This window comes from Dryas octopetala, chromosome 3 (assembly GCF_963921425.1).
Source record: "Dryas octopetala chromosome 3, drDryOcto1.1, whole genome shotgun sequence".
NCBI lineage: Eukaryota > Viridiplantae > Streptophyta > Magnoliopsida > Rosales > Rosaceae > Dryas > Dryas octopetala.
The window spans coordinates 4,971,176-4,989,582 of record NC_141368.1 but is presented as its reverse complement, the minus strand read 5'-3'; the positions used below and the strand labels follow the sequence as shown (position 1 = coordinate 4,989,582).

General features: G+C 36.8%; 4 protein-coding genes across 8 annotated transcripts; 2 read left to right on the top strand and 2 right to left on the bottom strand.

The window, feature by feature from the left end:
* Nucleotides 1–429: 429 nt before the first annotated feature.
* On the top strand, nt 430–3,581 carry CYT1 (Glucose-1-phosphate adenylyltransferase family protein). 4 transcript variants are annotated; one of them, XM_086236791.1, is made up of 5 exons: nt 430–634; nt 1,778–1,901; nt 2,135–2,197; nt 2,303–2,542; nt 2,658–3,581. In XM_086236791.1, exons 2-5 carry the CDS (start codon nt 1,791–1,793, stop codon nt 3,327–3,329), a joined length of 1,086 nt encoding a protein of 361 aa, XP_086092917.1. In that variant the 5' UTR covers nt 430–634; nt 1,778–1,790; the 3' UTR covers nt 3,330–3,581. The 4 variants fall into 4 exon arrangements, with proteins under 4 accessions (XP_086092917.1, XP_086092914.1, XP_086092916.1 ...); XM_086236788.1 differs by having other exon boundaries at nt 1,769–1,901; XM_086236790.1 differs by having other exon boundaries at nt 430–700.
* A 913-nt stretch (nt 3,582–4,494) lies between these two features.
* On the bottom strand, nt 4,495–8,065 carry LOC147289950 (CASP-like protein 5B2). The gene is made up of 3 exons (XM_086237646.1): nt 7,713–8,065; nt 5,874–6,006; nt 4,495–4,903 (listed from the first exon to the last, which is right to left on the bottom strand). Exons 1-3 carry the CDS (start codon nt 7,841–7,843, stop codon nt 4,703–4,705), a joined length of 465 nt encoding a protein of 154 aa, XP_086093772.1. The 5' UTR covers nt 7,844–8,065; the 3' UTR covers nt 4,495–4,702.
* Nucleotides 8,066–8,519: 454 nt separating this feature from the next.
* LOC147289949 (uncharacterized protein At2g39795, mitochondrial-like) lies at nt 8,520–10,289 on the top strand. The gene is made up of 3 exons (XM_086237630.1): nt 8,520–8,858; nt 9,476–9,819; nt 9,914–10,289. Exons 1-3 carry the CDS (start codon nt 8,604–8,606, stop codon nt 10,071–10,073), a joined length of 759 nt encoding a protein of 252 aa, XP_086093756.1. The 5' UTR covers nt 8,520–8,603; the 3' UTR covers nt 10,074–10,289.
* Nucleotides 10,290–10,493: 204 nt separating this feature from the next.
* P5CS1 (delta1-pyrroline-5-carboxylate synthase 1) lies at nt 10,494–17,503 on the bottom strand. 2 transcript variants are annotated; one of them, XM_086237080.1, is made up of 21 exons: nt 17,188–17,503; nt 16,743–16,814; nt 16,541–16,644; nt 16,317–16,419; nt 16,009–16,170; nt 15,257–15,534; nt 14,699–14,849; nt 14,372–14,536; nt 14,095–14,172; nt 13,788–13,877; nt 13,270–13,356; nt 13,068–13,154; nt 12,884–12,980; nt 12,654–12,757; nt 12,431–12,506; nt 11,997–12,147; nt 11,792–11,860; nt 11,359–11,425; nt 11,201–11,271; nt 10,971–11,084; nt 10,494–10,729 (listed from the first exon to the last, which is right to left on the bottom strand). In XM_086237080.1, the coding sequence occupies exons 1-20, from the start codon at nt 17,254–17,256 to the stop codon at nt 11,003–11,005; spliced, it is 2,163 nt and encodes a 720-aa protein (XP_086093206.1). In that variant the 5' UTR covers nt 17,257–17,503; the 3' UTR covers nt 10,494–10,729; nt 10,971–11,002. The 2 variants fall into 2 exon arrangements, with proteins under 2 accessions (XP_086093206.1, XP_086093205.1); XM_086237079.1 differs by lacking the exon at nt 10,494–10,729 and having other exon boundaries at nt 10,778–11,084.
* Nucleotides 17,504–18,407: the final 904 nt, after the last annotated feature.

Genomic DNA, 18,407 nt, shown 5'->3' with positions numbered 1-18,407 from the left:
TCATGCCTCAATGCTCATTGGTACTGTCATGCCTCAATGCTCATTGGCCAAGTCTATGCAACATATATATCCATTATTAATTTACATTTTCATATTAAACCAAAAAAGAAAAATAAAAATAAAAATAAAACTCCCCTTGGCTGTGAAATTATCATTATCACAGCCAATTACCGTACCCCGTTCCCGACGGTCCGTATTGGCATTCTAGAATTCCATTATTTTCGCTAAAGCGAAAATTTATAGTACTAATCTATCCTCATTACGAAACAGACGAAAATACGAAACTACCCCGAAACTCCCTCTTCCCGCGAACCGGACGTGACGTGCTTAGAAGGAAATTCCAGAAATTCCAATTAAGTTTTTAATTTGAAATCCGCCAGCAAAGAAAAGAAAACCACGTTCGTTAATATCGGCGCGTATATATATAAATCCCCATGAAGCTCCTTCTCTCCTTAACCAACGCCTTTCAACAGCTCAGACCCTGACGGATAATAAACCGTTAGGGTGAAACACATTAGCCACAACTCTCCCTCGCTCACCGCCCCGACCCGACTCGGTTCCCTCTCGCCCGAGTCCGAGCTCCAGCTTCTCCAGCTTCGGACTCTGTTCGGGTTTTGATCTCTTGAGATCCGAGGTAATTCAGTGTCGGTTTCGTTCTTGAGCGTCAGAGATTTGAGATTTTTGTCGATCCCTGTGTACGGTGAGCTGTGTTTGGCAATGTGTATGAGTTTGATTGGGTTGAATTGTTTGATTACTATGTCTCTCATTGGTTTGCTTTGTTACTATTCGCATTATCAATATTTTTGAGGATTTGTTTGGGACTTTTGCTTCGAATTCATTTTCAAAGAATGACTTGAATTAATTTCATAATACTATGTCAGATCTGGTAGATTTTCTATGATTTGTTAGTTGGGTTATAATTTTCTGTCAATGCCAATTTTGCTTGACTTGCCCTGTACTATGATGTGGACTTTGAAATTATCTTTTAAAAACAGGGCTTCTTCTTTTTGTTTTTTTTGTTTCTGTTTTTTCCTTTTGGAATTTACTTATTAAAAAAAAATTATTTTGTTTGTAATATTAGAGCTGTGTGATGCCACTCAATGTATCTGTTAGCAGAAATTTATTGAGCTTTAAAATGTCCCCTAATGGCCTATTAGTCCGGAACTTTTTCCTCTGCTCCATCAATATCTCTAGCCATCAAAAGTTGTGTTTTTTCTTTCACTTAATTTCAAAAAATAAGCTGAATAGCGGAGCAGGAATTACTTAGACAGCCCAAGAGTATGAATGTGGCTCAGTAGTATCCCGATTATTAGTTTCTTCGATTGCTGAAATTTAGAGCTACTTTTTCTTTTTCCGATTTGGGGGAACCAGGAAAGCAAATTTGTGTGATGGTTAAAACGGCTAGTTATGAAAAGAAAGATAAAGTTGTTTAAACCATGTACTAGAAGCAATAATCATCTTTCTACTGGATTCTGATTTTGTTTCCATATTCTTTAAGGAGTAACCGATCACAAAATTTGAAACCGTTTTGTCGTTCTCACTGAAAGAACCAGCCTGTGGTGTTGCTGGAATTTGTGCTTGTTTCCTAATACCAGCTAAATGATGTATTTTATGACACGTGTTTAGTTCTTTTGGCTTGTTCTTCCTTTCTGCTTTCTTTTTGTCACTTTTACATATCGGAGAGGATGAGCAATTATATGAATCTCATATCTTAGATTGTATTCCCTGAGTTCAAGTTGCTGGAAAATTCTGATTGTATTAATATCAGGGAAAACAGAGGGCATATCAAAATGAAGGCACTTATTCTCGTTGGAGGTTTTGGAACACGTTTGAGGCCATTGACACTCAGTGTCCCTAAGCCACTTGTTGAATTTGCTAACAAACCCATGATCCTGCATCAGGTACAACTTTGTGACACTTGCATTTTCTTCTAGAAACCTCATTATGTTAAACTATATCTACAAATTGGAGAGAGAAGTTGTATTATGTCATGAGCATCCATATAGGTTGTCTTATATTCTGTGTTGATCCATGTTGTGATAATTATGTAGTTTGTGCCCTCCCCAACAAATCTCACTTTTTGTGCATGTGCATAAATCATGAATTCATACATTTTGTTTTTTGTTTTTCCCAGATAGAGGCTCTTAAGGCAATTGGTGTGAATGAAGTGGTTCTTGCTATCAATTACCAACCAGAGGTAAATGATGCCCATCATTTTGTGTTAAGTGGTCATTTTTATACTCAAAGAGATTGATGCAACTCAAGGTGTATTGATTGCTGATGCTCATTCTCCTTTCTGCAGGTGATGCTGAATTTCCTCAAGGAGTTTGAGACAAAGGTTGGTATCAAGATCACATGTTCACAAGAGACCGAGCCCCTGGGAACTGCTGGACCTCTGGCACTTGCTAGGGACAAACTGATAGATAATTCTGGCGAGCCCTTCTTTGTCCTTAACAGTGATGTTATCAGCGAGTACCCACTTAAAGAAATGATTGAATTCCATAAATCCCATGGAGGAGAAGCTTCCATAATGGTGACCAAGGTAACACAAAATTGTAATCTTTATCCAATAATTTGCATTATCATCCTTGGGAGGCATTTTTTTTGATTGAGATTTTAAGACAAATGCCACTGAATAATTTCTTCTTATCGTGTAGGTGGATGAGCCATCGAAGTATGGAGTGGTGGTTATGGAAGAATCTACTGGGAAAGTTGAGAAATTTGTGGAGAAACCAAAATTGTTTGTTGGTAACAAAATCAATGCTGGAATATACCTGTTGAACCCCTCAGTCCTTGACCGAATCGAACTGAGACCAACCTCAATTGAGAAAGAGGTATTCCCAAAAATTGCAGCAGAGAATAAGCTCTTTGCAATGGTCCTTCCAGGGTTTTGGATGGACATTGGACAACCAAGGGATTATATTACAGGCCTGAGACTCTACTTAGAATCTTTGAGGAAGAATGCTTCATCTAAGTTGGCGCGGGGCTCCCACATTGTGGGAAATGTTCTGGTGGATGAGACTGCCAAAATTGGTGACGGGTGCTTGATTGGGCCAGATGTTGCAATTGGTCCTGGTTGCATTGTTGAGTCAGGAGTTAGGCTCTCTCGCTGTACGGTAATGCGTGGAGTTCGGATCAAGAAGCATGCCTGCATTTCCGGCAGTATCATCGGATGGCACTCCACTGTCGGGCAATGGGCCCGTGTAGAGAACATGACTATCCTCGGAGAAGATGTTCACGTAAGTGATGAGATTTACAGTAATGGGGGTGTGGTTTTGCCCCACAAAGAAATCAAGTCCAGCATTTTGAAGCCAGAAATTGTAATGTGAGGGTTTGCTGTTGTTTATTTCTAAATTACAGGATGTGTTTAGGGAGGCAGTAAGTTATTTTCTGCGATGCATTTATTATTTTTATCGCCTTTCTTTTACAGTGTAAATGTTCTGCAGCTATTTTCCTTTGTGATGTTTGTGAGGTTGAATGGTCAGTGGCTATGACTTAATTGTTGTGAAATGTTTATGCTTTTAGAGTGTATATAGAAATAAATTATCAGTCGGTTTCTCCGGCTGTGCGTAACTTGTCAAGTTCGAATATTTTTTATGAATACATGATTTTTGCATTTCGAAATTTGAAGTAGTTGGTGGTGGGTATGTACTCTGTTTTCAGTGTTGATATCTGTAATAGGATCCAAAAAGATTCTCTTAATCAAGTGTCGGCAGCATGAGATTATGAATTGTTTTATTGGTGAGTGGCAAAAAAAAAAAGAATTGTTATATTGGTGGACCCAAAACTTGTATAAGTAAAATCTTTCCTGCATCCATTCCAGTATTAGCTGCAGATACAAAACCTTATTAGAAAAAAAGTAAAGAATGAACAAATAGATTAATAAAATGGGTGTATTGCATCTTTCTCTAGTGCCACGCTACCAAAAATCATATTTTTGGTGCAATGCTATTTACACTCAGTAAATTGGCAGTGTGAATAGCAGGGGTCATTTCTTAAATCATGGATCATTTTTCCTCCATCCCTACAATACCATTAGTGACAGGCTTCCCCCAAAGCAGCATATTCCCTAACCTTTGAGAGTGACATAAAGCAGCAGATTTGGCCATTTGGGGACCAGACAAACAGTGTTTGGTGTTCTGATTATTGTCTTACATTTATATGTGGCTTGAGCAATTCGGCCATCTTAATCTCTAAGATTTGAGTATTTGACAGACAATGAAGGCCTTGAGTTTCTAATTCCTTGGTGAAAGAACAAGCCACTGTCAAATGCCCCATTACTTTCAACTTTTTGTCGTTAAGTGACAATTACAAGAAAAAGAAGCAAACAAACACAAAATTAAAATTAGAAAAATAAAAAAGAGAATGTGTGTGTGGTCTACCACGTGAAATGCCACCTTATACTGGCAATCTTCGAACAGAATAAAGTAAAGACGAGAGACAATAATAGAGGGAAAAAGATTACAATTTTCAGACCTACTTCCATTAGAAAAATAAAGCACGTGCTCATTCTTAAATCTTGCACCCCATGTCAATAAAATTGTGACTAGAAAATCTGTGGACCCAGAAAACTGTAGGAAACACAACTTACAGCTCAAAGTACTCTCAACAAAACTGGTTTGTTTTGGATTGAAGTGTAACAATATATTTACAAGGGAAAATTGAAGAATATGTAGCTTGTGAAGTTGGTGTAAGTTGTCATTCATACTGCGCCTAACAGCCAAAACATGACAAGGGATGAAACAGCAAGGAGGAACCATGAGATAAAAGCAAGAGCGACAGCAATTTGGAACCTCTTGCATGGAAGATGCAGCGATGACTTGCAGTAATCCAAGTCTCTTGAATACAGAACTGTCACCCCAGCTGATGAGCATGCAGCCGCTAGTGATAGAATAGCTGTCACCTGCATTTTTATTCTCGTTAAATATGGATTAGTTAACTACGCATTAAGAAATTGCTTTGTGCCCAAACCCCCAACCCTCATAAAAATTAAAACTGGGGGTCAACAATCTCTACAGTAGCATGATAACCACAAGAATTAAACTCTACTTCTGCCTCAAGAACAGTATATTAGATGCAACAATGGGAGCCAGATTGTATTCCAAAAGTCTGAGTATGGGTATTAGTTGGCTACACAAACTTATACATATTTTATATCTTAACTAGGAATTATCATTAAACTGTTAAACTTTTGCACCATGCACACAGTGCATTCAAGGATACCCTTTTGTCACATATGCACACACAAGGGACCAGGTGTGCAACGTCAAGTTTTGCACAATAAAACCTTGACAATGGCTCCAGATTGGCTGAATGACAAAATTGACTTTCATGCATTAGACCCCAAGTATTGGGAATCAAAGATAAGCTATGACAATTAGCATATATCGAGAAAGCCTCATTATGACTTATTTCAGATAATTTATACTTTTAGTAAATATGACGTATTGTACCAGTTTTGAAAGGATCCTCAGAAAAGTTTCATTACTTACTTCTAATTTAATCAATATCCTCAAGATTAACACATTGAAATTCAACTTTTGACTGATCCCAGTTTCTCTAACATTTTAAGTTGCAAATTCTCTTAGTTGTTCCCAATGATCCAACTTTTCCACTCAATCAGCAACAAATCTATGCATTAGAAAAATAAATCAAATGATATAACTTTTTGTTTTGCATTTTTGTCCACATGATCAGGAAAAGCTTCAAGTTCTAATTGCATAATTTCTCTGAAAACTTCTCCTAGTCATTGGTCCAACTACTCCAGTCCATCAGCAATAATGCATAACCCATGAAATTAATGATGCTAAGTATGGCTCATTTCCAGAAACTACAAGCATGCAAGCAATGACTTATACGGTGCAAAAACTTACCCAATCCCCAACAACAAACAGGCTCACTAAAACAGGATTCTGCAAGCTTCTCTTTGACCTCAAAGCATGCAAATCAAGGCAAGCTAGTCCGAAGCTCCAAAGAACTTGAAGCCCCATTGATGCAATTAAATAGCTGATCCAACAAAGGTAGGTAAAAATTATACAACTATCCAAACCTAGAAGCAGATAGACTTGTCAGACCATTTGCAGAAAAACCATAGAAAAAAGAAAACAATCTTAAGCATTAAAAGTTTTGACATAAGCATGCACCAATGCACATGTAGTTGAAAACATATACAAAGACATGCGACTTCCTGCACCGTAGTAGTTAGGATCACAGATTATAGTTTTACACAAACAAATACATCAAGAAACGAAGTTAGGAAAGTTTTACTTTATCAAAGCACATAGAGAAACTGAGCAAGGAAATATTCTTATGAAAATAAAATCAAGTAGAACAATCAACTTGATAGAGACACAAACACATGTAAACTACAAGAGAAGTTCACCAAAAAAAAAAGAGAAAACTACAAGAAACTTTTTCAAACCTCTCTGGAAGTCGGATAACTGAAACTATTTTTTCTGAAGGATCTATATTTATACATGGACATGCTAAATACAGAATAAAAAGTAGAACATTCCCTACCCAGAAAGCAGAATGATAGTGAAACCCAGAATGATGGAAGACTTATTTCGATGATGATAAAGCCTCCTCCCTCCCTCCACCAGGAAGAGAAAATCAAATGTAAAAAACAAAGAAATTATTTTGATGACTTAGTACGAATGCTGTGACATAATTCTAACTTGAATTCACCATTGTCATCATATAAAGATATCTTATCATGTTTAGGTTCTCGGAACAAGGTGGATCAATGTACTGATTATAGATTCCTATGTGCAAGGCATAAGTTTACTGGAAATTGGAAACCTTATTGTATCTTTTAAATACACAGATTCAAGCTGACACTCAGAGATCAACAGATGGGTACTCACGCATTAAGATAAAACAAAAAAGGCTATCACAAAACTCAAGAACTATCATTTTATGTATACATTAGTAAGTGAATAGTAAAAGGGAAAGGAACGGTAAGGGCAATAACATGAAATCTTCTTTAACAACTCGCAATCCAAAAAGCTTGGTTGGAGCCATTAATCAATATTTCAAAATACTGGGAGACTTGACCGTAAAGTAATCCTGCTAACGACTAAAAGGGTGCATTACATGCTATTCAATCTTAAAGATGTCTAGTTTCCAGCTGCCCAATTTTCCAAAACTCACCATACAATCTCAATCCACTCATCTACATAACCTAACATAGAAATATAATATAACTTTGTTTTCATTTCTTTAGTTATCTTTCGCCCCTCTGCCCAACCCCTTTTATTTTCTATGTAGTTGGTGAAACAGAGCAAGGGAATCCACATGACAATTGGGCATTGTACGTCTTTTCATTCTTTGTTTTCCATACAACACAAATTTGTTTTTCATTTTTTTATAAATCCATTTTTTCCATTATTGGAGAAGTTGTTGTGTGAATTTGGCTACAAATTCACGAATCTGAAATCGCTCAAGAAGAATTTAAACATTTTAAAATACCCAGGCTAATAAAGTGCTGAATACCTCAAGGCAATGAATTTTGTTCCTTTACTATTGCCCTTGAAATTTGAAGCATAGTCAATTGACACTGGATAAAGTTGGCCATAGTAAACGCAAAGACCAACAATCGTTTTGTGCAAGCAAAGCAACAAGAAGATAAGATTTGCAACCCAGAAGAAAATCCATGAAAACTGTGGTAAAAATGAAATAAAAAGAGCTAATGAGAAGGGAAAATAATATACCAAAATGCAGTGGAGTTGAAGAAGCCATGAGCAGAGACCATCATCCCAATAGAAGCAGCAGCAAAGGAGCACTGCCCAATTCTCAGTGCCAGCCCACTCACCTTCCCTGGACTCCCAAACACCTCTTTCATCCCTTCTCTCTCTTTATCTCTCTCAAGCTCAAGGGGCCCCTTCTGAGTCCTATAGATGATGCCCTAGCTAGCTTTCATAATATTCCACCATGAATGCAAAGGAGCTTAAAATGTGGGATCCTCACAGTTACAGATAGTGTTGAAGAAGAAAGGATCTTTAGAATGGGAATGTTCTCATCTCTCAAGAGTCAAGACGGAGGAGACTGGTTTCATATTATAGTATTGCTTTTTTGTTTCCCTTTTTGATTTGGGCCTGAATATGAAAAAACAAAAACATCAACTTTCCTTTTTCTTCTTTGAGAGGAGCCCAATAAGTAAACAAAATTCTACAACTTTTTGAGTTTTTGGCACAAAAAATTTCATGGAATTATTTCTTAATTGTTTTTATAAAACTACAAACATAACAATTAGATTGGATCATTGGACATCAATAATGTAAATAATTTATGTATAGAAAAAGATAAATTAAATTTGTAAAATAGCGTTATTGAAAACAAAATTCGGGATTTCCATCACACCAAAATAAATAAATAAATTATTTCCCACTCAATGCTGACACGTGCGCTAATAGGATTGGTTAGAAAAGACCATTGCAGGAGATGAAACCATAGAGAATGAATTCCACTTCATATATAAAGCTACCGACTTTAACTCTTTCAACCCTAAAGGCTAAAACCCTTCGGTAAAGCCCCAAACCCGCGCTTGCTTGGTTGCTTGTCCCTAAAACCCTAAACCTCTCCACACTCTGCTCTCAAAGAAAATGGCTTTCACTTCCATTCTTCGCAGATCGGCCTCCTCTTTGGCCCCTCTAGCCAGCCGAATCGTTCGGGGCAATCGAACTTACCACTGCGCCGTTTTCAATGCCATAAACCAAGTCAATCTCTCCCACAAGCCCACTCTGATCCCTATGGTTCCGAACCCTCGCTACTATTCGAAGCCGAGTTCGGACGAGGCTCTTATCAGAGTCATAGAGGCGGAGATAAAGTGCGCTGAGGAGTCCGATGATCACGACCAGGTGAGGTTTTCTTATTGTCTCTTACTATGTGGCCTGTTTGGTTTCTGAGAAAATGTAGGTAAATGGACAAGAACATGATTTCAAGGCTCTGTTGTATTTTGTTTCGTGGAATATGAAAGACTCACATCTTTTAAATTAAATAATTGTGTTTGGGAATGGTTAATATTACAGAGATGAACAAAACTATTACGAGCTCTTTAGTCAGAATTTAATTCTTCTTTATTTGTTAAATTTTAAAATTCATTTGGTATAGAGTCCAGACTAATAATGGTGATTGTAGGTTTGTGGTTCTCTTTTCTTTTACTTGGTTTTGAGTTGGGAAACTTGTATAAGAAATTAAGAACTAGGTGATTTTAAGTTGCTAGTAATTGATGTTTATGTGAGTGTATATAGCTTCGAATAATTTATTGTATGTTGGAAGTTGAAATAAAAGCAACAATGAAGAGTGTATACACACTTTGGCAGTTGGCTAATTTCTTCTCTCTTGTTTTTAGTCAATATAGCTAAACAAGCAGGCATGGATTACTTGTTCCATAGGAAAGCCCTAATGATATGAATACTATTTTTCCAATATTTGTATCACCATAATTATCACTGCCCGAGTGCTCGTTTTGTAGGTTGAAGAGATTCCGAGTGGTTTCCCTTTTAAAATTGAAGATACTCCTGGACTTCAAACTGTGACACTGACAAGAACTTATCAAGGTGAAGACATACAAGTTGAAGTTCACATGCCTGATCTAGTTACTGGTGAAGAAGATGAGAATGGTGATGACCAGGATGATGATGCTGAAAGAGCCAATCAATCAACCATCCCATTGGTCGTAAATGTATCAAAGAAAGATGGACCTTCTCTAGAGTTTAGCTTGACTGCTTCTCCTGATGAGATTTCAATTGACAACTTGGCTGTTAAAAATCCAGAAAATTCTGAGGATCAAATTGCCTATGAGGGGCCTGATTTCAAGTAAGCCTCTATTACTAATAATTGTGTAGCATTAATTTAAGATTATTGTTCATATAATTTTCTCTAATTTACATGCATGTTTGCTTCTTTGCAGTGATTTGGACGAAAACCTCCAGAGGGCTTTCCACAAGTATTTGGAGATTAGAGGAATCAAGCCCAGCACAACCAATTTCTTGCACGAGTACATGATCAACAAAGACACCAGAGAATACTCGAATTGGCTGAAGAAACTTAAGCAGTTCGTTGAAGCATAAACTTACACCTAAGATATTGATTTTGGTAGGAGAGATCCGGGATTATGTTTTAGTCTGTCTGTTTGGAACTCCTATTGATTTAAGTTATATCACATCTTACAATTAAGGAATAAGACAGATTATGTAGTTCATTGAAACTTTGAGGGATGTGGTTTTGTTGGCAGGCTTTTATTGAAGAGTAGATTACTTTTGATATGGAAATGATTATTTGGGAAATCTTTTGTGTTCTTTATTTATTTAATTCTTTCTGGTATTTCCAATCCCAACTTCCGATTGTTTTCATAGAGAATCCTATTCCAAAGTCCGTTTGTTACAATGGTTGTATGGCTTACAATCACATCCAACTGTGGGAAAATTTATACTCTACTAGCGAAAAAGTGTCCATCAATATCTATATGTTAAAAATTTAACGATACCAGTTGTATGGCAGAAATTTTCCTCATTTCCATTCATTTTATGAGCAAAAGCGACGACGCTTGTTCGGGAGTCATCGCATGAACTTTAGGAACAGTACTGGTTTTGGCATTCCACTTCGGGATTAATGAGTAGGTTGTGTTATGAACATGTCGAGTAAAACCACCTTTCGATAATTAGGGGAAACATTGCCCGAAACTTGCCATCAATTCAAAGCGTGCATTTTGGGCAGGCAGGCAGGACTGTATGAATAGATTGAATTTGTAATTATCATAAGGACAAAGAAGATGAAAAGCAAGCAAAGAAATGATTTCACTGAGATCGGCTATCAATTTGCTAAACTAATGTGAGTGTGATAAACTATTAATCATACCTCTAGGATTACATAAGCAACAGGCCAATAGCCAAGACAATATTTTATTTTCTCTCTCTCTCTCTCTCTCTCTCTCTCTCTCTCTCTCTCTCTCTCTCTCTCGTGGTCACCTGGAGATGGGTGGTTGTGATTGTTGGCAAATTTAGGGCTCAATTGGGAGGTCCTTGTGGGTGTAGGTAACCCCCTTATCACCATCCACAACTTGTCCACTTCCTCTGAGAATCCTGTACGTTCAATAACGCAAAAAGTTTCTCAATCAGGGTACTCATAGTAATCTGCTAAAAGTCAAAGTATCAAAAATTTAAGTCAAAATACACTAATAAAGATTAAAACTTCATACCATCGTGTTGTTAACAATCCTTCTACTCCTACAGGTCCTCGAGCATGAATTCGACTTGTGCTTATGCCAACCTGTTGGGATATAGAAGAGCAATGAATACGAGGCCAAAGCCTTGAGATCTAACTAACTTTGGAAATTATTGCTAAATGATATTATACCTCAGCACCGAGTCCAAATCGAGCACCATCACAAAATCTTGTGCTTGCATTGTGAAAAACAGCAGCACTGCAAATGTGCATAGCAGTCGTTGTTACTTGCCATCATTTAACTTGCTAACGTGCAATCACTAAAGTATGAATAAGAGGCTACTTTTTCATGCAATGGGAAACATCTAGGTTGTTCAGTGCAAGAGCTTGGTTTAACTCTTGAGAGGAGCCAATTTAATACAAAAATGTTTTGAAGTCCCCATTTAGCGGGACTAGCTCTAAGTAATTGCCTCATATTACAAAATGTCTTGATTGACATAGAGAACAAAACTAGTATGAGAGCACTATATAAGATTGCACAATCAAACAACTCAAAAAATAGTAGTACCATGGCACTATATAAGATTGCACAGATCTGGAAATAAGACAGGTGAAGCATTCTTACCTGTCAAGTTGACCTAAAAAAGCTTCCACAACTTCTTGGTCCTCTGCAATGATGCAATCAGTATGTGCACTGCAAAATGGAGGAAATAAAGATAAATGAAACAGCTTCATATAAGAGAGAGAGAGAGAGAGAGAGAGAGAGAGAGAGAGAGAGAGAGAGTTCTAAATGTTGACATGCATTTCATCAAAAAGGAAATGTACCGTGCCTTCCATGTTCATGTATATGATCAATGGCTGCATGCACGTCATCCACAAACTCAACAGTGCAAGCCATTGAACTGTACTCATGATGAAATGAATGTGCCTCTGGAAGATTTAGCACGGAGCTTGACCTTGGTCCACCATATAAAGTAACACCTGCATGGGAAAACACACACACTCAATATTGTACTGTTGCATGCCTGTGATTGGAAAATAGTTACTCTCGTCCTCAACTCTCAAGTGCTTTGCATAAATAGGGAATTCAGTCAACCAATGTTAGAAGACGAAAATGGGAAATAATATTAAAGGGCATATGAGCACTGAACAGTATCAAGTATCATTAAGGACTCTGCTTGTTCCACACAAACAGAGAAAGGGAGGGGTGCAAAATGTATGAGTTCATATATTACAAAAAAGTTGTTTGCATATAAAATTTTACCTTCAATGCGAAGATCAACAATAAGGTCATTGAGTGCAGTTGTATGCATTAAATCCTTATGGACAAGAAGTGTTTCCTGAGAATAGCAAAGAAAGCAATAGAGAATTGTTCCAAATGATAAACACACAATCACGAATGTAAGTTCAAAACTTGCGCTGGAAAGAAGTTAGGATGCTATCAAAAGAGATTATTATCTAGAAACTGGAAATTACATATAAATTACCATTGCATTACAGGCTGCTGGATAATCTATTTTTGCATCCAAAACAATTCGCTTAGCCATGTCCATATTAGCAGACTTATCAATATACACATGGCATATTCCATCTGCATAGCAAACAATGCAGTCCTTTTACTACAATAGTCATCATCATCCTCTTCATACAAAACAAATACTGTAGGATAAACAGAGCACATAGTACAGAGTATATATAAATATATAATTTATCTAACCAGCATGCCCCAGAACTGGAATTTTGGTCAAATTCTTGATTTGAGAAACCAGTTTATTGCTGCCTCTTGGGATTACAAGATCAATAACGTCATCAAGCTGGAAAATATTTGATTTTAGTATCATTATCATTTCAAAGTCAACCTAGGATTCAGTTTATCATTCTCAGTTTTCAAGTCTACTCACCTTAAGCAGATCTGGAATCTCCTCTCTTGTAGTCACAAGTCCAATTAGTTTTCCACCAACACTCTCTGGGATGGCTGATGTAATAATCTACACATTTTTCATGAAAGTTACTTAATAATTTCATTGATAATGAAAAAGGAAAATTTAGAAAGTAATGTCTCTGTATATTCTGTAAAAATCATTAAATTTAAATAAAACAGACCTTGTGTAAAATTGCATTTGATCTCTTGGCCTCCTTTCCCCCCTTCAAGAGAAGCCCATTCCCACTTCGGATGGCTAATGAAGCTATCTATTCAAGTCATACAAAGAAAACTCTAGGCTTATAATGAGGAACAAATGCAAGTCTTTGCCAAAGCATACAATTCATCACAAAGACTCAATCTTAGCTTCCTCTTAATTTTTAATATAAACAACTAAAATTCTCTCCTAGGGTCCTTAAATAAGGCTCTTGATTCTTGAATGAGATTTTATTTCTCAGCCATTGATTAGATATGCATGTATTGAGATGCAGTTCACCTACTATGCTTCTCAGCCGTCCATATTTGATCTAATGACTGAGAAACATAACTTCATTTAAGGACTATTAAAAGGACCTGAAGAAAATAATTGTAACAAGAAATTAATTGTTTGATTTATTTTACACTTTCCACAACAACCCCGGCAAAGGTTATATGATGTAAGATAGCATGCAGTTTGATCTTCCAAAATTTCGTTGTATACCTGTACTAGCGCGTCAGGGCGAGCCTCAAATACAATTAGGAGAACACCCAGCGGACTTGAAGTTTTGTCTAAGACAAGACCATCTGCAAGCTGGAAGCAAGAGTAGTCAACAGAATTATCAAAGATTAATTATCAGTAAAAAACAATAATGGAGCTAATGACTGCAACTATCTCTACGTTAGAAATTCATAGTGGAGCTAATACTTTGAATTCATACTTCCATTATTTTTTCAATCTTTGTCCACACTCTTGAGCATTGTTGTGTCAGAATATCATAAGCCAGAAATAATGATCCCTATCCCCTTACCTGAGTTTTTTTCAAAACACGACCAATTGGATCTTCCATGTTTGCAAGCACACGAATAGAGTTTGCAAGACTTGTAATCTGACAAGTATAATAATATCACCATTCAGAAACAAAAGTTGGAGGAAACAACAGTTTTGAGAACAAAGACACATGGTTAAGTGAGAACATTATGCATAATTGACATCAAACAGAAACCAAAAGATAGTGAGCAGTAACACTAATAAAAAATAAATGTAATTGAAAATTTATCTAACATAGCAGAACTTGGCTCGCTTGCCTTCCCAGGCTTTAGAGCCAGCCGAGATATCAAGGATATTTCATATCCCGCTTGTTGTGCAGCAGAAACATCAGCTTCATTTTCAACCTTGATCAGTTTTACATTTGCTTCAAGGGCATCGGCTACATCCAGAAGAATTCTTTTCCTTTCTTCTGAAGTCATGGCCTGAAGAGAAAGTGTTACCAAGTTACTTATGCTGCCTAAACTTAGTGGATATCCATTTGCCAAAAAATTATGGGGGAAACGAATGCCTACAACTGCAGCAGAAGCACTATACATGAATCACAGTCAGCATATTAAACTTTTACATGAACCAAACAAAGTTACCTGGAGCCGTCTGGAACTTTCCCTGGCTGCAACTGCCATCCCTCTTGCATCAACTTCTTTAACCGGAGCCCATAAATGTGCATCTTGATGAAAGAGGGTACCAATACGTTGTCCTTGAAGAACTTTAATGAGGTTTTCAGCAGCATACCCACTTGAAAATGAAACAGCAAAGAGATTAGTACACAATCAAGGGCAGCATATTGGATTCAGATTCCAATGACCACCAAAACCAAAAACTACAAGTCCAATTTGATTTGATTTATAAATTTGATCTATTTGGGACACTAACTTCTAACAAGGATGTGGTCCACATCTTTGCTACCCCTAAATTAATTTTCACTGACCAGAAAACTGATATTGTCTTTATGATTTCAATAAACTCTTTCTTACCCCACTATCACATACAAGTTGGATAGTGATTTTTTCTTTTAAACTAGCTTGAAATCTCTAAAGATCAAATTATGTTATCTAGTTAAATTCTGATAAGAAATATTATCTAATTAACTGATGCAACAGAATAAATGTTTATCACTGACACAACTGAGTATTGAAGCACACCTGGTGATAACAACAGGGATGCCAGCATAAGCTGCATTGACTGCAGCTTTTACTTTAGCAGTCATACCTCCTCTTCCCACTCTAGATTTGTCTCCAAAAGTAATTTCACCCTGATGCTTCTCCTTTATGTATGTATGGATAAGCTTCGAATGTGGGTCACTTGGAGGCCCACTATATAGACCATCCACATCACTCAAAAGAACAAGAAGATCAGCCTTTAGCTCCAAAGCCAGTAGAGCTGCCAAACTGTCATTATCCCAAAATATACCAGAAGAATCCTGCAAAGGTAGTTATAACTGTTGAATGAGTGGACACATATTGCAATCCTTTGTGCTTATAAAGAAAAAAAATTAAAACATGTATGAGAGAGTGTAGGAAACATAGTGTTCCAAGTGGTCCCAAATATTTATTTTGCTATTATTGAAGCATGAGAGTAGCCAGAGCTAGGTAACCAATTTCTGATTCGCACATAATATTTATTTTGCTATGATTGATGCATGAGAGTAGCCAGAGCTAGGTAACCAATTTCTAATTCTCACATTCTCTTTTTTCCATATCCATAATAGGAAGGCTAAGTTTTGATGGTCTTTTCTTTAATTTTAAGTATGATATGACCTTATTGAGCCAAAATAAATAGCTAATAATATATATCACAGTTTCTTCACTTGAACTACAGATAAAGAACAGCATGCTCAAGATTATCATTCCCACAACAAAGTGACAAGCACAGCAGCCATAAAAAAGCATTATACCTCATATGGAGCTTTCCTGGTACTGACTGCATCATTTTCGTTAAATATAGGAATAACCTTCAGCGATAACAATGATTTCACAGTTTCACTAAGTTGCCTTCTAAAATTTCTATCCCTAAAATCATTATCCGTTACAAGAAGCTGAGCTGATGACAAATCCAACTGCAAGGAATAACAAATAAGCTAAAAATTGAATTATAGAACCCAACATTTTTTCCCATAAGAACTTAAATAATCAAACATCAAGGTCCAAATCAGGGCTGTAATACAGCCTTGGAACAGATTTAACAGAAGATCATTGCATTCACCTGACTAAACAGCGAATCATAGAGAGCCATCAGACTGTTTTGTCCAACAGCTGCACACGCCTTCCCATCAAGTTCAACTTGTGGTTTTTGGAGATCAGCAAAACTGCAAAAATTCATCGACAACCAATTTATAATTGAAATTTTTTTCCACAGAGCATCTTTTGAAAATACTTTCAAATTTCATTAGATTCAGCAATGTCTGTCATTGGGGACACAATAGAAACCTGCTGTTGACTAATTTTCTGTATCTGAGCCTTTGACGACCAAGGCCAACAGCTCCTGATGACACCAATATAACCTCATATCCTTGAGAGTTCAATTCCTTAAGCTGCATTGCATGTCAAGATTTAATATTTTAAGACCAACAAATGCTCAATTATATAAATATCAATGACTTATGGATTATAACACATAATACCGTTATACCTGCTCACAAAGCGCGCCTAATCTCCCAAGCGCTATTCTTCCATCGTTTCGAGTCACAACCGCAGTCCCAACCTTCAGTAATCAAAGCACAAATTTGAAAAAAAAGAATCCATTAAAACTAAAAAAAAAAAATCTAAAACTTCAAAATTCAATGCTCATCTTTTTGGGGAAATAAAAATATCATTCTCAGTTGAACTGGTCAGGAAATACAGGGAATTTTTAAGAAATCCAGCAAGCAAGCATTGGATTAAACAATCCAGCTAAGCTTACATGCAATATACAATCAAACAATGAAAATTAAAGCACAAAATAGTGAAAGACTTCAATTTTGCTAATATGAGTTCAGTTCAAGCTCATTAAGCATAAAAGAAGATGATCAATTTTTTTGAAAAATGACAAAATGAATTGACAATGAAGGAGGAGTTAGAGAATGAATGCGGATAACCTTGAGAACGATGCGCTTAACGTCCTTGACAAAAGCTCGAGAAGGATCGATGTCGTCCATGGCTGACATAGGGAGGTCAGTGGCGAGTCCAACTCAGTACAAGAACTCGGCGACTCGAGAGCGCGCGATGTTTGCTTTCTATTTCTGATAGGGTTTTGGGAATGCAAACGTTAACGGGAAGGATAATAGTACTAAATACCCGCTGAGAGTGAGAGTGCGCACACAAAGTCAAATAGTCAACGGAGGTCGCCGAACAGCCGGAACCATTATCAGTTTCTGTTGCCGCCAATGGCACGACGCCGTGAGATGGTGAACGAGGGTACTATGGGAATTTAGCTAAGGAAATTTGAGGTGGCGCTTGGTGATTGGGGTTGGTGGAAAAATGAAGGTGTTTGGGTTTGTAGGGGATTCAGCCATGGTTTTCTGTGTAAAATAAATAGGCGGCGCATGAGGCCCGGACAACACGACAAGAATGACCAAAAATTTGTAAAATGCGGGTAGATCCATTTCACGCGGGTTGGTCAGATGGTCAGATGGTCAGAGAGGTTCTCAATTTTCAGGCCAGCTCAACCCCTTGAGTCACTGAGGTAGGACCCCCCACAGTAATTGTGAATTCATATTTAAATAAAAATGACTTTTAAATATTCACTTATTTTATTATCAAAATAAATTGTTCATTTTTTATGTTCTTATACAATTAAATCTTTAGATTTAATTCCCTACGTGTCAATGCAATTTATTTTTATAATTAAACAGCTATATTAAACTAATTAATATTACTTACTTCAATATATTCTAATATCAAAAGGCCTCAATTTCCGAAAATAATTTTTGTTGTGGTCTCAAATTGAATCAAACACATGTTAGAGTTGTGTATTGTTAGAACTCTTAGAAGTCAAAAGTTAAAATTATATCAGAATTTATCGCTCTTTTCCACTCATTCATCCAAACATGAAAGCTCTTTCTGGTTTACACCTGTGATAACTGTCTCCATCTATAACAAACTTTAAATGGAGTTTGAGATGTTAACGGAAATCAAATGAAATACTAATCAAGAAGGCCATTCTAAAATGGTTCGATTGCCACCTATATTTTTGCATCAAGTGTTTGTGCGATATATATCACTTTAATAAACCAACCGACCAATTTATATTGTACAATCGAGATTATGATTTGGTTCCACAACAACCATCCGAGTCATGTACAGTATTAGCAACTTT

Excerpts from the sequence above, each read along its gene's own strand:
- CYT1 (XM_086236791.1), top strand. The coding sequence starts at position 1,791 with ATGAAGGCACTTATTCTCGTTGGAGGTTTTGGAACACGTTTGAGGCCA. Across the intron at positions 1,902-2,134 it reads AACCCATGATCCTGCATCAG|ATAGAGGCTCTTAAGGCAAT; the intron begins GTACAACTTTGT and ends TGTTTTTCCCAG. Across the intron at positions 2,543-2,657 it reads CTTCCATAATGGTGACCAAG|GTGGATGAGCCATCGAAGTA; the intron begins GTAACACAAAAT and ends CTTATCGTGTAG.
- LOC147289950 (XM_086237646.1), bottom strand. The coding sequence starts at position 7,843 with ATGAAAGAGGTGTTTGGGAGTCCAGGGAAGGTGAGTGGGCTGGCACTG. Across the intron at positions 6,007-7,712 it reads TTCAACTCCACTGCATTTTG|CTATTTAATTGCATCAATGG; the intron begins GTATATTATTTT and ends TTGTTGGATCAG. Across the intron at positions 4,904-5,873 it reads TGTTTGTTGTTGGGGATTGG|GTGACAGCTATTCTATCACT; the intron begins GTAAGTTTTTGC and ends ATAAAAATGCAG.
- LOC147289949 (XM_086237630.1), top strand. The coding sequence starts at position 8,604 with ATGGCTTTCACTTCCATTCTTCGCAGATCGGCCTCCTCTTTGGCCCCT. Across the intron at positions 8,859-9,475 it reads AGTCCGATGATCACGACCAG|GTTGAAGAGATTCCGAGTGG; the intron begins GTGAGGTTTTCT and ends CTCGTTTTGTAG. Across the intron at positions 9,820-9,913 it reads TATGAGGGGCCTGATTTCAA|TGATTTGGACGAAAACCTCC; the intron begins GTAAGCCTCTAT and ends GCTTCTTTGCAG.
- P5CS1 (XM_086237080.1), bottom strand. The coding sequence starts at position 17,256 with ATGTCAGCCATGGACGACATCGATCCTTCTCGAGCTTTTGTCAAGGAC. Across the intron at positions 11,861-11,996 it reads CATATACATGAACATGGAAG|TGCACATACTGATTGCATCA; the intron begins GCACGGTACATT and ends TCCATTTTGCAG. Across the intron at positions 11,426-11,791 it reads TTTTTAGGTCAACTTGACAG|TGCTGCTGTTTTTCACAATG; the intron begins GTAAGAATGCTT and ends GCACATTTGCAG.